This window comes from Myotis nattereri, assembly GCF_964212035.1.
Source record: "Myotis nattereri genome assembly, chromosome: 7".
Taxonomy (NCBI): domain Eukaryota; kingdom Metazoa; phylum Chordata; class Mammalia; order Chiroptera; family Vespertilionidae; genus Myotis; species Myotis nattereri.
Genome location: NC_138082.1, coordinates 84574267 through 84590241, shown reverse-complemented (window position 1 = coordinate 84590241; position 15975 = coordinate 84574267). Strand labels below are relative to the sequence as shown.

The 15975-nt window shown below is 45.2% G+C and overlaps 1 protein-coding gene across 1 annotated transcript in view; it reads right to left on the bottom strand.

Annotated features, from left to right (window-relative positions):
* The window catches only part of MARCO (macrophage receptor with collagenous structure), a 40397-nt gene extending 32472 nt beyond the window's left edge, over positions 1 to 7925 (bottom strand). Inside the window, exon 1 of the mRNA XM_081095951.1 lies at positions 7634 to 7925. Within this exon, the coding sequence (XP_080952077.1) occupies positions 7634 to 7724 (91 nt within the window). The 5' untranslated portion in view covers positions 7725 to 7925. The remainder of the gene's footprint in view (positions 1 to 7633) is intronic.
* Between the last annotated feature and the right edge of the window lie 8050 nt (positions 7926 to 15975).

Sequence of the window (15975 nt, the reverse complement as noted above, 5' to 3'; positions counted from 1 at the left end):
GGGCAATGTGGGGACAAGGACACATATGTAATATCTTAATCAATAAAAATATATTTAAAAAAAAAGAGTACTTCCTAACTCTTTTTTTTTTTTTTTTTTTTTTTTTTTTAGGTCAGGAATACTCTGACATGAAAACGAGACAAAAACAGTACAAGAAAAGAAAAAAAAAATCAATGTCTCTTATGAAATTTGACACAAAAAATTCTCAATAAAATAAACCATGTCAAGCAATGTATAAAAAGAATTTATATATTAAGGCTAAATAGGATTTCCAGATATGCAAGCCTGGTTCAATATACAAAAATCAATCAATATGATTCACCAAATCAACAGACTAAAGCAGAAAAATTACATAACCATCTAATTGATGCAGAAAAAGCAGTTGACAAAATACAATTATAATAAAGCTCTCATAATTATAATTCATAATCTCAACTCTCATAATAATAAATTCATAATAAAACCTCTCAGAAAACTAGAAATAGAGAACTTCCTCAACTTTAAAAAAAAAAAAGGAGCATTTACAAAATATCTAAATGTAAAGATTAGGAAGTCTTTTCTATCAAAAGTTATAGTTTAGAAATTAGCTACATTTCCCTTTTATAACCTCCCCTCCTGAAAGAAAAAGGCATAGTGCTCCTTGTTTCCTGGCAGCAGTTAAAGCCTAACAGGGCATTAATCCCGCAAACATTCCTGTGGGAGACAAAGACATAGTTTTGCACCACTTCCCTGCAGGCATTTGAAACAGCCCCCATCCCTGCTGCACCACCCTCCTCAGGTTAGACCAGGGGCTCCCAACCTGGGGCACATGCCCCACAGGGGGGCAGTTTGATTTTTAAGGGGGGCAATTTGAGAATGAGTTATTAACAGAGAATTTTTTGCATTTCTTATGGTTCTAGGGACCTCATATATAGTATATAAATATATATTGTGACATATTTATGCATTTCAGTTCTCTTATATGTTTTGAAACTTTGTTACTTTTTCATATCACTTCATATTATTATTATTATTATTATTATTATTTTTAAACAATTTCTTAGTGATTTCTTCCTCAGTACTTCAGCTGTCCTTTTGTTCTTTTATTTTTCTCTTTCATGGATGCCATGTTCTTTGGAAGCTTGTTTAGACCAAGTTAATGGCCTTTTAGGCTTCCCGCACATGAATAGTTCACTTTTTGAATAATAAGAATTATATGTCACGGGGTGGGGGGGCATCAGGATTTTAGAGATGCTTATGTGGGCGTGGCCAAGAAAAGGCTGGGAACCACTGGGTTAGACATTCAACCAGATTGTGAAACTAGGCCCTTAAGTCAATCCAGGTTCGGTGCAGTAACCATCACGGATAAAAGGGAAGCGGACTTTCTTGCTTTGTGCTGCCCATTTTTGTTGCTGGTTGCAGCATCCTTCTGCAGAAGTAAAGTGCCTTATTGATGCATTTTTGAGTGACTGTTTTATTCCCACAACATCAATTAAGAGCTTTTTCTAACATAAAGCTAATATGATAAATAATGGTGAGACAGACACTTTCCTCCTAAGATTGGGAAGAAGATGGGGTTGTCCTCACTCTCTTACTCAATCACATATCTACAAACTACTAGAAAACATGTGGAAATCAAAATTAAAACACGATGGCATTTACAATCACTCCAAAGAAAACAGAATATCTATCTATAATAACAAAAGTTTAATATGCTAATTAGACAGGCAGAGTAGCTGGGGTGATCAGGCAGGCGAGTGGTTAGGGGTGATCAGGCAGGCAGGCAGAGGTGGTTAGGGGTGATCAGGAAAGCAGGTTAGGGGTGATCAGGCAGGCAGGTGACTGGTTAGGGGTGATCAGGCAGGCAGGCGAATGGTTAGGGGTGATTAAGCAGGCAGGCAGAAGTGGTTAGGGGCAATCAGGCAGGCAGATGAGCAGTTAGGGGCATCAGGGAGGCAGGCAGAGGCAATTAGGGGTGATCAGGCAGGCAGGCAAGCAGTTTGGGGCAATCAGGCAGGCAGGCAGGCAAGTGGTTAGGAGCCAGCCATCCCAGATTGCAAGAGGGTGCAGGCCAGGATGAGGAACACCAGGCCTCTAGTCTATATATATAAAAAGCTAGCAACTGGAACACCATAACAACCAGAAGGATCAGTTGCTATGATGCCCACTGTGGCCTGATGGGTGTGGGGCTGGTGGCCAACCTCTCACTGCTCCTCCCCCCAGTCGGCCCCACCCCTGATCTCCACCCCCACCCCAATAGGCAGTGGGACTGGCAGACCAACCTCCTGAAGCCCCTCCCCACTGCCGGCCCTGCCCACAATGGGCCCCCACACCCCAATTGGCCCACAACCCCTCCCTCCAGTCAGCTCTGTCCCTGATTGGCCACTCCACTCTGATCAGGGGAAGGCCTGGCCAGCCAACCACCCATGGCTCCTCCCCTAGAACACTGGCCCCCAATGGCCCCCGGACCCTATTTGGTGGTGGGGCCGGCGGTCCCACTGCCCAGAGCCCCTCCCCATGGCTGGCCCCACCTCTGATTAGCCCCCACCACTCCAATCGGTCCACGGCCCCTCCCCTCAGCCAACCCCACCCCCAATCAGCCCCCACACACCAATCAGGGGTGGGGCTGGCCAGCCAATCTCCCATGGCCCCTCCCCCAGCTGCTGACTCCTGATCAGGCCCCCACACACACCATTTGGGGGTGGGGCTGGCTGGCCCACTGCCAACAGCCCTTCCCCACAGCCAGCCCCACCCCCAATCACCCCCCACCCCAATTGGGGGTGAAGCCTACCAGCCAATTGCCCACAGCTCCTCCCCACAGCTGGCCCAGCCCTGATAGGACCCCAAGTGGGGTGGGCTGGCTGGCCAACCTCTCGCTGTCTCCTCCTCCCAACAGGCCTGGCCCGGATCTGCCCTGATTGAGGCTGGGCCAGCTGGGCCCCACCTATGCACGAATTCATGCACTGGGCCTCTAGTATGTGTGTGTGTGTATATATAATCCTAATATGCAAATAGACCAAACAGTGGAACAACCAAACAACTGGTCACTATGATGTACACTGACCACCAGGGGGCGCATGTGGAACATGGTGGGCATCAGCTGCGGAGGGATGGTGGAGCAGGTGAGCAGGGGTGCCAGAAGAAGGGGGGGTGCCGGTCACTGTCATCAGGGTGAGCCTCTGGTGGTTACAGAAAATTCTTTGCTCCCCTGCACTGTGGTCCCTCCCACCACTTGCACCCACTGCTGGCGCTGGCCCAAAATCACTCCATGCTGTCAGCATATGGGAGTGGCAGCAATGGGAGTGGTGCTGCCAGCGGACAGGCGACTGGAGTCCACGGCAGGAGGGGCCAGGTGGAGGTGTGGAGGATGGGCTGAGACCTGCCTCTATGCCCACCACAGCCTCGCAGCCCACAGTTCCTTTCAAGGTGCATGAATTCATGCACTGGGCCCCTAGTTTAGATATAATTTAACAAAGTGTGTAGAGTATATGCTGAAAATTACAAAATCTTGATTTAAAAAATAAAGTAAAAGACAAATAAATGTAGCAACAGGCCATGTTCATGGATTGTAATATTGAACATAGGTGTGATTCAATTCCTATATGATTCCAGCAAGATTTTTTGTAGGTATAGATAAGCTTATACTAAAATTTAATAGAAAGGCAAAGCCATAGAATAGCTAAAATAATCTTGAAATTAAGGTTTATAATAAATTTACAGTAATCAAGACAGAAATAGACCTACACAAATATACCCAAGTGATTTTTGACAAAGGGGCAAAAGTAATTTAATGGAAGGTTAGCTTTTTCAGCAAAAGATGTTGGAGCAATTGGGCATCAATAGGCAAAAAACCCACAACAAAACACACACCACAAAACAAAGCAAAACAAAAACCTGGACCTAAACTTCACATTTTATGGAAAAGTCAACTCACAGTAAGCCATAGTCTTAACTTTAAAATGTCAAACTCTACACCTTTTAGGATTAAGCGTAGGAGAAGACCCTCAGAGGAAGAATTCTTTGACTTGTAACCAAAAGCACATTCAAAAAAAGAAAAATTGACAAATTGGACCTCAATAGAATGAAATAAGTTTGCTTTTAAAAATACTCTTTAAGAGAATGAAAAGACAAATTACATACTGAGAGAGGATATTTGAATACCACATATCCAGCAAAGGACTTGTAAACAACAAAAAATCCCAATCTAATTAAAACATTGGCAAAAACAGGAAGAGACATGTCACCAAAGAGAGTGCATAAATGGTTAATAAACACACAAAAAGATATTCAACATCATGAGCCACTAGGGAAATGCAAATTAAAATTACAATGAGGTATCACTATCATACATCTATCAGAGTGGCTCAGGTAAAAATAGTAATAATACCAACTGCTGGCAAGGATGCAAAGAAGTGGGATCAGCTGCACATTGCTGGTGAGAACGTAAAATGTTACATCCACACTGGAAAAATAAATCAGCTGCTTGTTGCAAACCAAACATACACTTAGAATCCAGCAATTGCACTTTGGGGCATTTATCCTACAGAAATAAAAACTCATGCTCACACAAGAACGTTTACTAAATAGTTATGGCAGCTTTCTCTGTCATAGCCCAAAATAGACACAACCCAAGTGTCTTTCAATGGGTGAACTGTTCAACTGTGGTACATTCACATCAAGGAATGATCATTAATGACAAGAACCAACTATTGATACACACATCACCTTGGATGAATCTTAAGGGATTATGCTATGTGGGAAAAAGCCAATCCTAAAACAGTTACAAACTGTGCAATTCCATTTATAGAACAGTCTTTAAATAACAACATTATAGGATCGGAACTCTGAGTAGTGGCTGTGGGAGATGATTGCTGGTAGGGGAGTGAGGAGTATGTGTGGCTACGAAGGAGGAGCATGAGAGATTTTGGTGGTGATTGAACACACACTCTGTACCTTTGGGTGGCAGTTACACAGATAAGCACATGTGATTAAAGTGGAAATAACTATATTCTCACACAGAAATGAGTGCATGTAAAGCTAATGAACTCTAAATAAGCTCTGTGGGTTGCACAATACCAATTTCCCGGCTGTGATATTGTGCCATAGCGATCCAAGATGTCATTACAGGAGCAAACATGGGGTGGTCACAGAGACTTCCCTGTACATTTTTGTGCAACATTCCATGAATCTATAATTATTTCTAAATAAAGTTAAAAAAATTCTGGAGTAAAGCCAGATGTTTAAAAGATGTTGAGAAATAGTGACACGACAAAGAAAAAGTCAGAACAATGAACAAATAGTAGTCACATCAGCAGGGCTGACCCTGAATGGACTCCGGAGTTAAGGCGTTGGGAAATTTTTTAAATGATCTGTAGAGCAAGGCCCAAGGCTGGGAGCCAAGGCCTAATGTTAATTAAAACGAATACCAGCCCTGCCAGGTGGCTCAGTTGGTTAGAGAGTCATCCCATACACTGAAAGTTACAGGTTCAATTCCATTCAGGGCACATACCTAGGCTGTGGGTTCAATCCCCAGTCAGAGCCCATGTGAGAGACAGCCAATCAATGTTTCTCTCTTACATTGATGTTTCTTTCTCTCCCTTTCTCTCTCTCTAAAACAATCAATAAAATAATATAATCAGGTGAAGATTTAAAGAAAAAAAAATTATAACTTTCCTACCTATATTTTTTTGGGTTTTCTCTGTCAAGAAGAATGTTCTTCAAAGATGAGGAAAAGATAGATGCAGATAAATATAAATTACCAAGGACTGAAGTGGAGGGACTGGAAGACATGGTGCATAGTTGCAACAAGTAGATAAGTAGGTCCTGGAGACCCAATACACAGAACAGTGATTACAGACAACAGAACTCCATTATAAAGATCAAACTTGCTGAGAGAGTAGGTCTTAATTGCTTTCAACAATAGAAGAACTGATAATCATGTGATGTGACAGACATGAGGGGTCACTATGTTCCAGAGCCCCATAGAGATTACTGTCCATAATGGCACTCATCTAGAAAGTTCCATTTGTTCTAGGATCTCTGTACAAGAAGACAGGCAGTCACAAATGCACTTAGGAAAATAGTCCTTCCATCCCAACTGGAGTGCTTTCGTTTCTTGGTTAGCTGTTTAGTAAGTGGCATCCACTACCCAAGTCAGTAATCTGGGATTGCATCTCCCTCACTTGCCGGTCCTGCCATTACAGTCCCTCTGATTCGACTTCTGATATTTCCCAGACCACGCTCCCTTTCCTTCTTCACAGCTGCCTCGTCTGTCGCTGCCACATGCCTCCGTCCTCAGCTTACTCTTACCAGCTTGTCTGTCTATGATGGTGAGTAATCTGAAATGCACACCAATACCTCTCAGCCCAGCTTCAACCCTTTCAAATTGGCCCTAGTCTCAATCCCCACTGAGCTTTCCTCACCCAATTTTGGTCCAACAACATTGAGCTGTCTGTATGTTTCTGAATACTCCTCACGAATATATCTTGCACATATGGTTTCCTCCCCACCCCAGCCACCACACCATTTCCTAACTAGTCCCTTTGTCCATTAATCTCAGCTCTGACCTCCAGGGCCCACACCAGGCTCCTCTGTAATGTCCTGTGCAATATCAATTCTAGCTGAGGGTGAACTGTATAGAAGTAGTTTATGGTGGGCTCGCCCTGCCAGTCTCCTGCCACCACCGACAGGACTGTGGGCTCCCTAAGGCCAGACGCTGCATTTATTGGTGTCTCTTTCCTCCGTGCTGGGTGCAATGCCCAGCAGGTAGCAGGTGCTGAATATGTTTGACCAGCTGACTTTGTTTGAACACTTCAGTATCTTAGAGGTCATATAGCCAGAATGCTGCATTCCCCAAAGTTCTAAACAGCTGGCAGTCAAGAAAGGCATTCAGAAGCACGGTTCCTGCACTGCCACACCCCAGACCCGCCATCTTTGTCCCCCGAAAATCCACCCACAGAGCTGCAGCCATTCCAGAGAAGACTGGGAGTGGGAAAGCTGACCGACTTGGAAGATGATTTGCAGAGGATGCTCTAGAATGGCAGACCAGAGCTCCCCTGTGGGGAGCACTCACCTGTGACTTTAAATGCTACAAATTCTAGAAGATTTAAACGATGCAACACCCACGTAACACCGAGCAATATAAATAAATAAAGACAACAGAGTTGACTGAATTTTTAAAATCTGAGTTTAACCTAAACAAACTAAATATGAAGCTAGAGAAAGCACTCCCCAGTCAACACAACAGCTAGAGCAGCAGTCACCTTAAAGCGTTTCGAAGGAATGCATGAAATAAATATGAGGCACTTGGCTCCTATTCTGTGGAAGCTTCTCATTCCTCTTGCATTGCCATTTCATCACACAACCTGTGTGTCTGACTAAGACACTAATAAAAAGAAGGGGTGCATAATGAGCATTAGCATTAATCTTATAGAAGTGCAATTGACAGAAATTGTGAAGCTTGAAAAACCCTACTATATGCTGAAAATACAGCATCCTTCATTAGCGTGACACAAATTCTCTATTGAAGCATTCGGAAATGTATTAGTGGGAGTCTGTGATGCTACCCCAGACTTTCTATGGCATCTCCAGTCTTCATCACCAACAGAAAGCCTGCCTCGCCAGGCAAGGTCGTCACTGGGGATTGGTACTTTACCATTGATTTCGAAGGACTCCATCGTAGAGAACATGGTGTGGTCCAGAGCAGCTGGGCACTCTTCCTCCTTGAGAATTTCCTTTTGTTCCATCGCTAAGCTTTATAGGCGGTCAAAGTCCTGAAGCCAGCAGAAACGCGTCCCTCCTGGGGAACCACTCGGGGAAGATTGTTCCCATTTGCCTGGTTGTAGATCACACAGCACTTCCCTTTGGCTCTGACTTCTGAATTTGCAAAATGTTTCCTGCCGTGATCAGGACCGGGCATTTCCCAGAAACAGGCCATTCACGTGTGCAGCTCCTGCTTCGTGCAGCTGCTTGTCAAGGGGAGATTGGGAGCGGGGCGCGGGGGGGGGGGGGCGGGGGGGGATAGCCAGCTTTCGGCACAAGTCCTTGCTCCCAGGCTCCTGAGAGCGGATCGCTGATGACCCTGGAAGGCTGTTCTCTACCTCCCCTTTCCTACCTGAGCCCAGCCCCAGCCCACACTGAACTCTCCCTCCCCTGACTCCTGCTACTCTTGGAGTTCATCCTTGCTACTCAGAGTGCGGGCCACAGACTGGCAGCAATGGCTGCGCCTGGAAACTTGTTAGAAATGAAGTCTCAGGCCCGATGTAGACGTGCTCTTTAACAGATCCCCGGCTGATGTATGTCCACATTAGCATTGCAGAGCACTGCTCTATGCCACACCGTTTATCATGCAGTTACATTTCCCCTTACAGTGTTCTCATGTCCCATGTGTGCACATATGTGCTTGCTCTGGCCCCAGTAAGAGCTGAGGTGCTTGAGGGGAGGTTGTGTGGGGCAGTGATTAAGGCACAGACTCTAAGAGCTGAAACGCCTGGGTTCAAATTTCACCTCCTCCACATAGCAGCCATGTGACTGTGGGCAAGCCGCTTTAGCTTTAGGTGCCTTACGTTCCTCATTTGTAAAATAGGAAAGATTGCAATAATTATTATGCACGTTAAATGAATGAAATCAGGCCTGGTGGCTAAGAGGTGCCTGGTGGGCAATGAGCATTGAGGTGCTGCTGCTCGTTAGCGCCGGAGACACTGACGGTGCAGGGTGCCAGGGAGATGAAGGAAACAGCCTCTGCCCTAATGTGCGCTCTAGTCTGCAGGATGGAGGTGGGTACAACTGAATTCCAGAAGATTTCTGCTAAGTGTGGTGGGAATGGAAGCGCTGGAGAGGACGGACGTGGCCCAGGGGGGAGGCAGGGGTGGGAATACCACGATGAGCTTCCAATCAGATCTGGGTTTAGGGGGATGACCACAGGTTTACCTGGAGAGCAAGGTAAGACAGGGCCCCCTGGCAGGAGGAATGGCAAGACCGCCTCACATAGACGGGAACCCTGGCCATGGAAGGTGAGGAGGGGAGGTGGCGGGAGATGAACCTGGCCGGCTAACTCACTTTCTTTGCCCTGAGGCATGGCAGAAAGGGAAAGGGGAAAATGTCCCACCAGGCAGAGGTCCCAGTGGTGCCCACAGTTTCAACATTCAGGAAGTCTCTGGTCTGGGCTGAGGGCTAGGAACGGAAGCCAGAACAGAAATGTTAAAAGGAGATTCCAGTAAGTGAAGCCGGGAAGGCAGCTGGTAGCTCAGGCAGAAGTTTGGGGTGAACCGCACAAGCTAATAGAGAGGCTCAGGGGGCTCCCCCTGCGGGAGGGAAATCCCCCAGCTAAGGAGCCCCTCGCTTAGGCTGCAGCGCCTCCTCTCTCTGCCTGGTCAGCGCAGCTCCGGCCGAGGGCGTCCTCCTGGGTGGCGGCGTGGAATGGGCTCATTGGAAAACTCTGTGGGCCCATTACCGGGTTCCACCAGCCTTGGAAGGAACATTTAGTGGGTGTCAAGTATAGATGTTTTGGCTCTGGCTACGGGGCCAGACAGACCTGGGATCCAAATCCAAGTCTTTCTTTAACTTGCTGTGTGACCTCACTGACTTACTTAACTTCTCTGAACCTCAGCACTCGGTAATGGCTGCCCAGGATTTATCAGGTGCCAGGCACTGTGCTGGACTTTACCCACATTACTCAACACTCACAACTTGGGGCTTGCCTCAGGTCTTGTGGCTACAATGTGTCAACATCAGAATTCAAACCCAGAAGCCCAGTTTGATCCAGGAGCTGGAAGCCAGAGTTTTGCCCAGAGGAGCTTTTTGATAACACACATGCCAGTCCCCACCCGCAGCTGGGGGTCTGGCTTTAATAGCCCCCAGTGGGTTCTAGGCGCAGCCAAGCTGAGGACCCTGCATGAAACAATGAAGCGCTCACAGGCAGCACGCAGACCAGAGTGGACCCTCATGACTCCATCCTGGGAGGATCCACAAGGTTGAACCATACGAAATTACTGCTCTCCATCCCTCTTGACATGTGATAAATGCCACTTCATAGGATTTAGGCTAATACATCCAGCCTACAGGGCCAAGACTAGAGTGAGGCACTCGCCTGGGGGTGCAAAAGATTCAGTAATCAAGGTAAATAATATTTGAACACAATATTTTAAAAGTGAAAGTTAATGGAAAAAGCCCATCATGAACAAAACATGGTTGTTGTGGGTTGTTTTTTTTAAAATATATTTTATTGATCTTAGAGAGAAAGATAGAAACATTAATGATGAGAGAGAATCATTGGTCAGCTGCCTCCTGCACGCCCCCTACTGGGGATCCAGCCCACAGCCCAGGCATGTGCCCTTGGCTGGAATCAAACCTGGGACCCTTCAGTCCGCAGGCCAATGCTCTGTCCATTGATCCAAACCATCTAGGGCAAAACATGGTTGTTTTAAATAAAGACAGGGTCCCATGCTGCACTTGCAGTGATGGGTCTCTCGCTCTCCCCGGTCCCAGACCCACGCACTACTCTGCACGCCAGCATCCCCACTTGCAAAGCAGGGACCAGTAGTCGCCCTGTCTGCCCAGAGTGTGGGTGTGAGGATGAAACTAGATAGAAATGTAAGCACATTGGTGAATGAAAGGCTCTCAGAACAGCATCTACTATCAAGACGCACGTCCTAATGTGAAACTCCTGCGTTGTCCAGGTTACCCTTAACCGTCCCCTAGATCTTCCATAAAGTACAAAGATAACACACAATGTGGGGAAAGTGTGCGGTCAGACACATTTATCTTCGAGAGCACGGATCTGGCTGCTACTTCCCTACTAACCCCAGCACCAGATGAAGTGGTTGACTTGCATTTAGGGACCATGTTATTCAAGAAACACAGGGCTGGCTTTATTTTTCTAGCAGAGTGCCTATGGCTGGATTGGAGAACCTACATGTGTGTTCAGAGCAGCTCTGCTGTAGTTGTATCAGGTTCTGCTGTTCTCCAAAGTGACCGCCTTGTGATTCAAGTGCTTTAGTAGGCAAGGGAGTGGGACTGGAATCCCAGGCAAAGGCAGCCCACTCCTGGTGGCTTCTACAGACTGGACGCTCTATGAACTAGTGGGTCCTAAACTAGCCTAGTTGGTGGGCCACCTGGAAGATCACCTAGAACTCCTGAGTAAGCCCATTCCAGCTTGAAATTGGGGCCACCAGTTTACCGCACGATATAAAAACCACTAATGTTCAAAAAGACACGACTCCACAGCAAGCAGGCCAGCCAAGTCTCCGCGCCACCCCGAGTCCCCTCATACCTCACTAGCTGTCTGGCCACTTGCCCTACTGCTACCTGAGCCTGGCATCTGCCGGAGCCTGCCACCTGCCCCAGCTCGCCAGCAGAGCCCAGGGAAGAGGAACCTGCGCTAAAGAAAAAGCCGAGGAGACAAATGTTAACAATTTTGCCCATTGACTTCACTGTTCCTGATACTGGAGCTGACCGTGGTGGTCAGTGTTCCCAGCCTCCGTCACCGCCTGGTACTAAGTGAAGCTTAACTGCTGATCCATTTGAAAAATTTAAAGACCCAACAACACAATGGCCATCAACGGGTGAGTAGACAGAGATTGATAAATTGTGGTACATCTATTCATCAGGACGCTAATCAGCATAGAAAGAAATAAGCAACATGAATGAATCTCAAAAGCCATTGTGTTTAATAAAAGAAGCTGGACCCCAAAGAGGACAGATTGCATGGTTCCCTTTATGTAAGGTTCCAGAACAATCAACTCTCATCTATAGTGTCAGAAAATAGAGCCATGGTTTCTTGCAGTGGTGGTGGGGGAGAATTGACTGCAGGCGAGTACAGGGAGACTTCTGGGGTGATAGCAACATTCTAGGTCTTGATTAGAGTGTTAACTTGAAATGTGCATGTAGTGTATATAGTTTGCACATTACATTTAAATAAAGATAATTGAACACAGTGTATAAGTTATACTTCAACAAAGTTAAATAAAACAGAAATGAAAAAGAATACAGAATCATTATCACTGGATCTTGCCCTAACTCACCGAGTTAACTGTTTGAGAGCCACTGGGGGTGGGTGGGCGTGGTGGTTTCAGCCTCCCCACAACAGGTGTAAACGGGGGCTGTCTTCCCAGGTGCCCCACCTGGGAGGCCCCCTCACACCCTTTCTTCCTGTCTTGGCATCCTTCCTCACATTCTGGGATTAATGTGTCAGGACTGCAGGCTGTGCCCTCAGAACAGTGGAATGAAAAGGGAAGCCAACGGGTCTATGGGGAGACTTTCCCTCAGATGCAGGGCCCACCCAGGGCAGAGGCTGATGAGGCAGCTGTGCTTCTCTGGTCTGATTTCAGGATGCGGTTCTCCTGACCCCAGACTATGCTTTGCCCCCCTGTGACCTGTAATATTTCCATAGGAGCCAAACCTTTCATTCCCTCAGTTAAAATGTATGCTTTCCTAGGAGAGACTCCATGGCTTATTCACTCTGCAGTAAAAATGAGCAATGTTATTCCTGTCCCAGAGCAGGTTTGGGGTTTGGAGGAAATGGTGGAGCAGGAGACAGTGAGACCAACCAGGACCTGGAAGACTCTGCACAAGAAGTTGTTAAATACGCACTGAAAACACACCATGGACTATTACTCGGCCAGAGAAAAGAATGAAATCTTACCATTTGTGACAGCTTGGACAGACCTAGAGGGTATTATGCTAACTAATGTAAGTCAGACAGAGAAATACCAATACCATGTAATTTCATTTATATGTGGAACCTAAAAACAAAGTAAATGAACAAACAAAATAGAAACAGACCCATAGATACAGAAAACAGACTGATGGCTGTCAGATGGGAGTGAGGTTGGGGGACTGGGTGAAAAGGGGAAAGGGATTAAAAAGCACAAATTTGTAGTTACAAAATAGTCACAGGATGTGAAGTACAGCATAGGGAGTATATTGTAATAACATTGTAATAACTATGTACGGGACAGGTGGGTACTGGGCTTCTCAGAGGAATCACTTCCCAAGTCATATAAATGTCTAACCACTATGATGTACACCTGAAACAAATACAATATTGCATGCCAACTGTAATTTAAAAAATAAAATAATAAAGAAAAGCAAGAGCCACTATTAGGAATTTTGCAGGTTGCGCAGTGGTGCCAATGGTCACCCGTGCTAATTCCCATTGATCTCAAACAGTTTTGCCTGAGAAATCCTGGGCTAAGAGCAAATGGGATGGCACAGGGAACATAGAAACTTAATCAAAATTGCCGTCAAGGTAGTTGTCAGTCATCCCATTCATTCAACAGATGCTCATTGAGTGCTTACTGTGTCCCAAGCTCTGTGCTGGTAAGAAAAGGAAACAAATCAAAATGACAATGAGGTACCACCTCACACGTGTCAGAATGGCTACCATCAACAAATCAACAAACAGCAAGTGCTGGAGAGCATGTGGATAAAAAGGAACCCTCATGCACTGCTGTTGCAGCCACTGTGGAGAACAGTAGGGAGTTTCCTCAAAAAATTAAAAATGGAACTCCCATATGACCCAGTGACCCCACTTCTAGGAATATATCCCTAGAAATCAGAAACACCAATCAGAAAGGATATATGCACCCCTATGTTCATAGCAGCACAATTTACAATAGCTAAGATTAAGAAACAGCCTAAGTGCCCATCAGCAAATGAGTGATTAGAAAACAGTGGTACATCTATACAATGGAATACTATGCTGCTGTAAAAAAGAAAGAACTCTTACCATTTGCAGCAGCATGGATGGAACTGGAGAGCATGATGCTAAGCAAAATAAGCCAGTGGGAGAAAGATAACTATCACATGATCTCACTCATTTGTGGAATATAATGAACAACATAAACTGATGAACAAAAATAGATCCAAAGACATAGAAGCATTGATCAGACTGTCAAACCTCAGAGGGAAGGCAGTGGAGGGGGGATAAGAAATCAACCAAAGGACTTGTATGCATGCATATAAGTATAACCCATGGACACAGACAGTAGGGGGCTGAGGGCATGTGCTGTGGGGTGGGAGCAGCCGAGGAGAAGTCAATGGGGAGAAAAGGAAACATATGTAATACTTTGAACAATAAAGAATTTAAATTTAAAAAAGAAATCTAATGTTGTTCAAATTGTTTTTATCCTGTTGATAATGTGTCAGTTCTCTTGAAGTGCTTTTAAGCTTTGTATTTGCCTTTAGTTTTCATAAATTTGACTATACAGGGGTGGGCAAAAGTAAGTTTACAGTTGTAATATAAATAAATAATACAGTAACTCTAGAGAAAGAAAAAGAAAAAAGAAAACAGACCCTTATTTTCTCCAATGAGCTTCTTATTTATCCTCCCCCTTAGTCACATGCCCCCAGGGTCATGCCCTACCTTAGTTTTAGTAATTGTAACTTCTTCATAATCACTCATCTATTTCACTCTCAGGCCACACCTCCTGTCTTTTCAGCTCGTTCCTTTAGTGTACTGCCTTCATCAAACCTTTACTTCTAGGACTTCTGATCTATTGTTCCACCACTATTCCACTGTGCATTTCCCATTTCACGTCCTCTCTCTCCCCTACTTAATCAACTCTAATCTAATAATGTCCTTGCACACATCCTCAACTACCTTATCCCTCTTTTGCTTCATTGTACTTGACAAAAACCACAATGCAGGTTAGATCAAACTCTCCATGCAACTGAAGGCAACTGAGGGAAGCCAGTTTGGTTGGAAACCAGCCATTCCCCATCTCTCTCCCTCTTCTCAGGTCTCCCTATTCCCTGAGACAATCAGGCCAATTCACGACCTTACAGTGTGACCAGGCTAATGGTCTCATTTTGATCTAATGACACGAACTGCAAATTAACCGTAATCCTGTCTGGCAAGTGTAGTATAGAGTTCTTTGTTCAACTTACCCTCCCAAACAGTTCTTTCACACTTGTCTTCACTCATCATCACTTCATCTCCTGTCTTCACTCTCAGTTGATGACTTTGCTCTCCCCTTCACTAAGAAAAGTAAAGCAATTAGAAGTGAAATTCCTCAGACTCCCACCACCAGCAGCATCTGCACTGAAGATTCGCCTTCCTTCCTAAGATGCAGATAGAAATTTCCAAGCCCCTATCAAGAGACAATGCCTTAACCTGTGCACTAAATCCCCTCGCCTCTCACCTACTCAAGGGCATTTGGCCAACAGCAGTTCTCTGTCCTCTACCACAACAACTTTACACTCTCTATGGGGTTATTCCCAACTGCTAAACAGACATACTATTATTTCTCCCTTCTTAAATCGCTAACCCTTGGCCCACTTTCTACAACCAGCTTCCCAATTTTTTGCCCTCCTCTTTAACAAACTGCTTCAAAATTGTCTCTACCCACTGTCTGCAATTTCTCCCTTCCCCTGCTCTTTGAAGTCCACTCCAATGGGGCTTTCATCCCCATCTGCAACCAAAACTACACTTGCTACATCTCCAATGGACGCTACATGGTGCCACTCTATAGGCAAGTCTTAGTATCAGAAGCACTTCATAGGGTTGCTCACTCTCTCCTCTGTGAAACAATCTCTTCCATTTTCTTTTAAGACACAGCACTCTCTTCCTACGTTTCTCACTTCACTGGTCACTCATCTGTTTTGCTGTGTTCTCTTTTTCTTCATCTTTCAATGTTAGAGTGCCCCAGGGTCCTATTTTTTGCTGTCTTTTTCATCTATACTCACTTCCTTGGTGATGCTGTGTAATCTCCTGATTTTATCTCTCCCTTCCTAAGTCCCCCTATCTGTCATGATTCACAAATTTACATTTCTAGATCAGGCTTCCCTTTTGAACTTCAGACTAATATTTCTACAGATATGTCATATAAAGGCATACCTCATTTTATTTCACTTTGCTTTATTGTGCTTCACAGTTATTGCCCTTTTTCACAAACAGAAGGTTTGAGGCAATCCTGCATTGAGCAAGTCATTTGGTGCCACTTTCCCAACAGCATTTGCTCATTTCATGTTTCAATGTTACATTTTGGTCATTCTCAC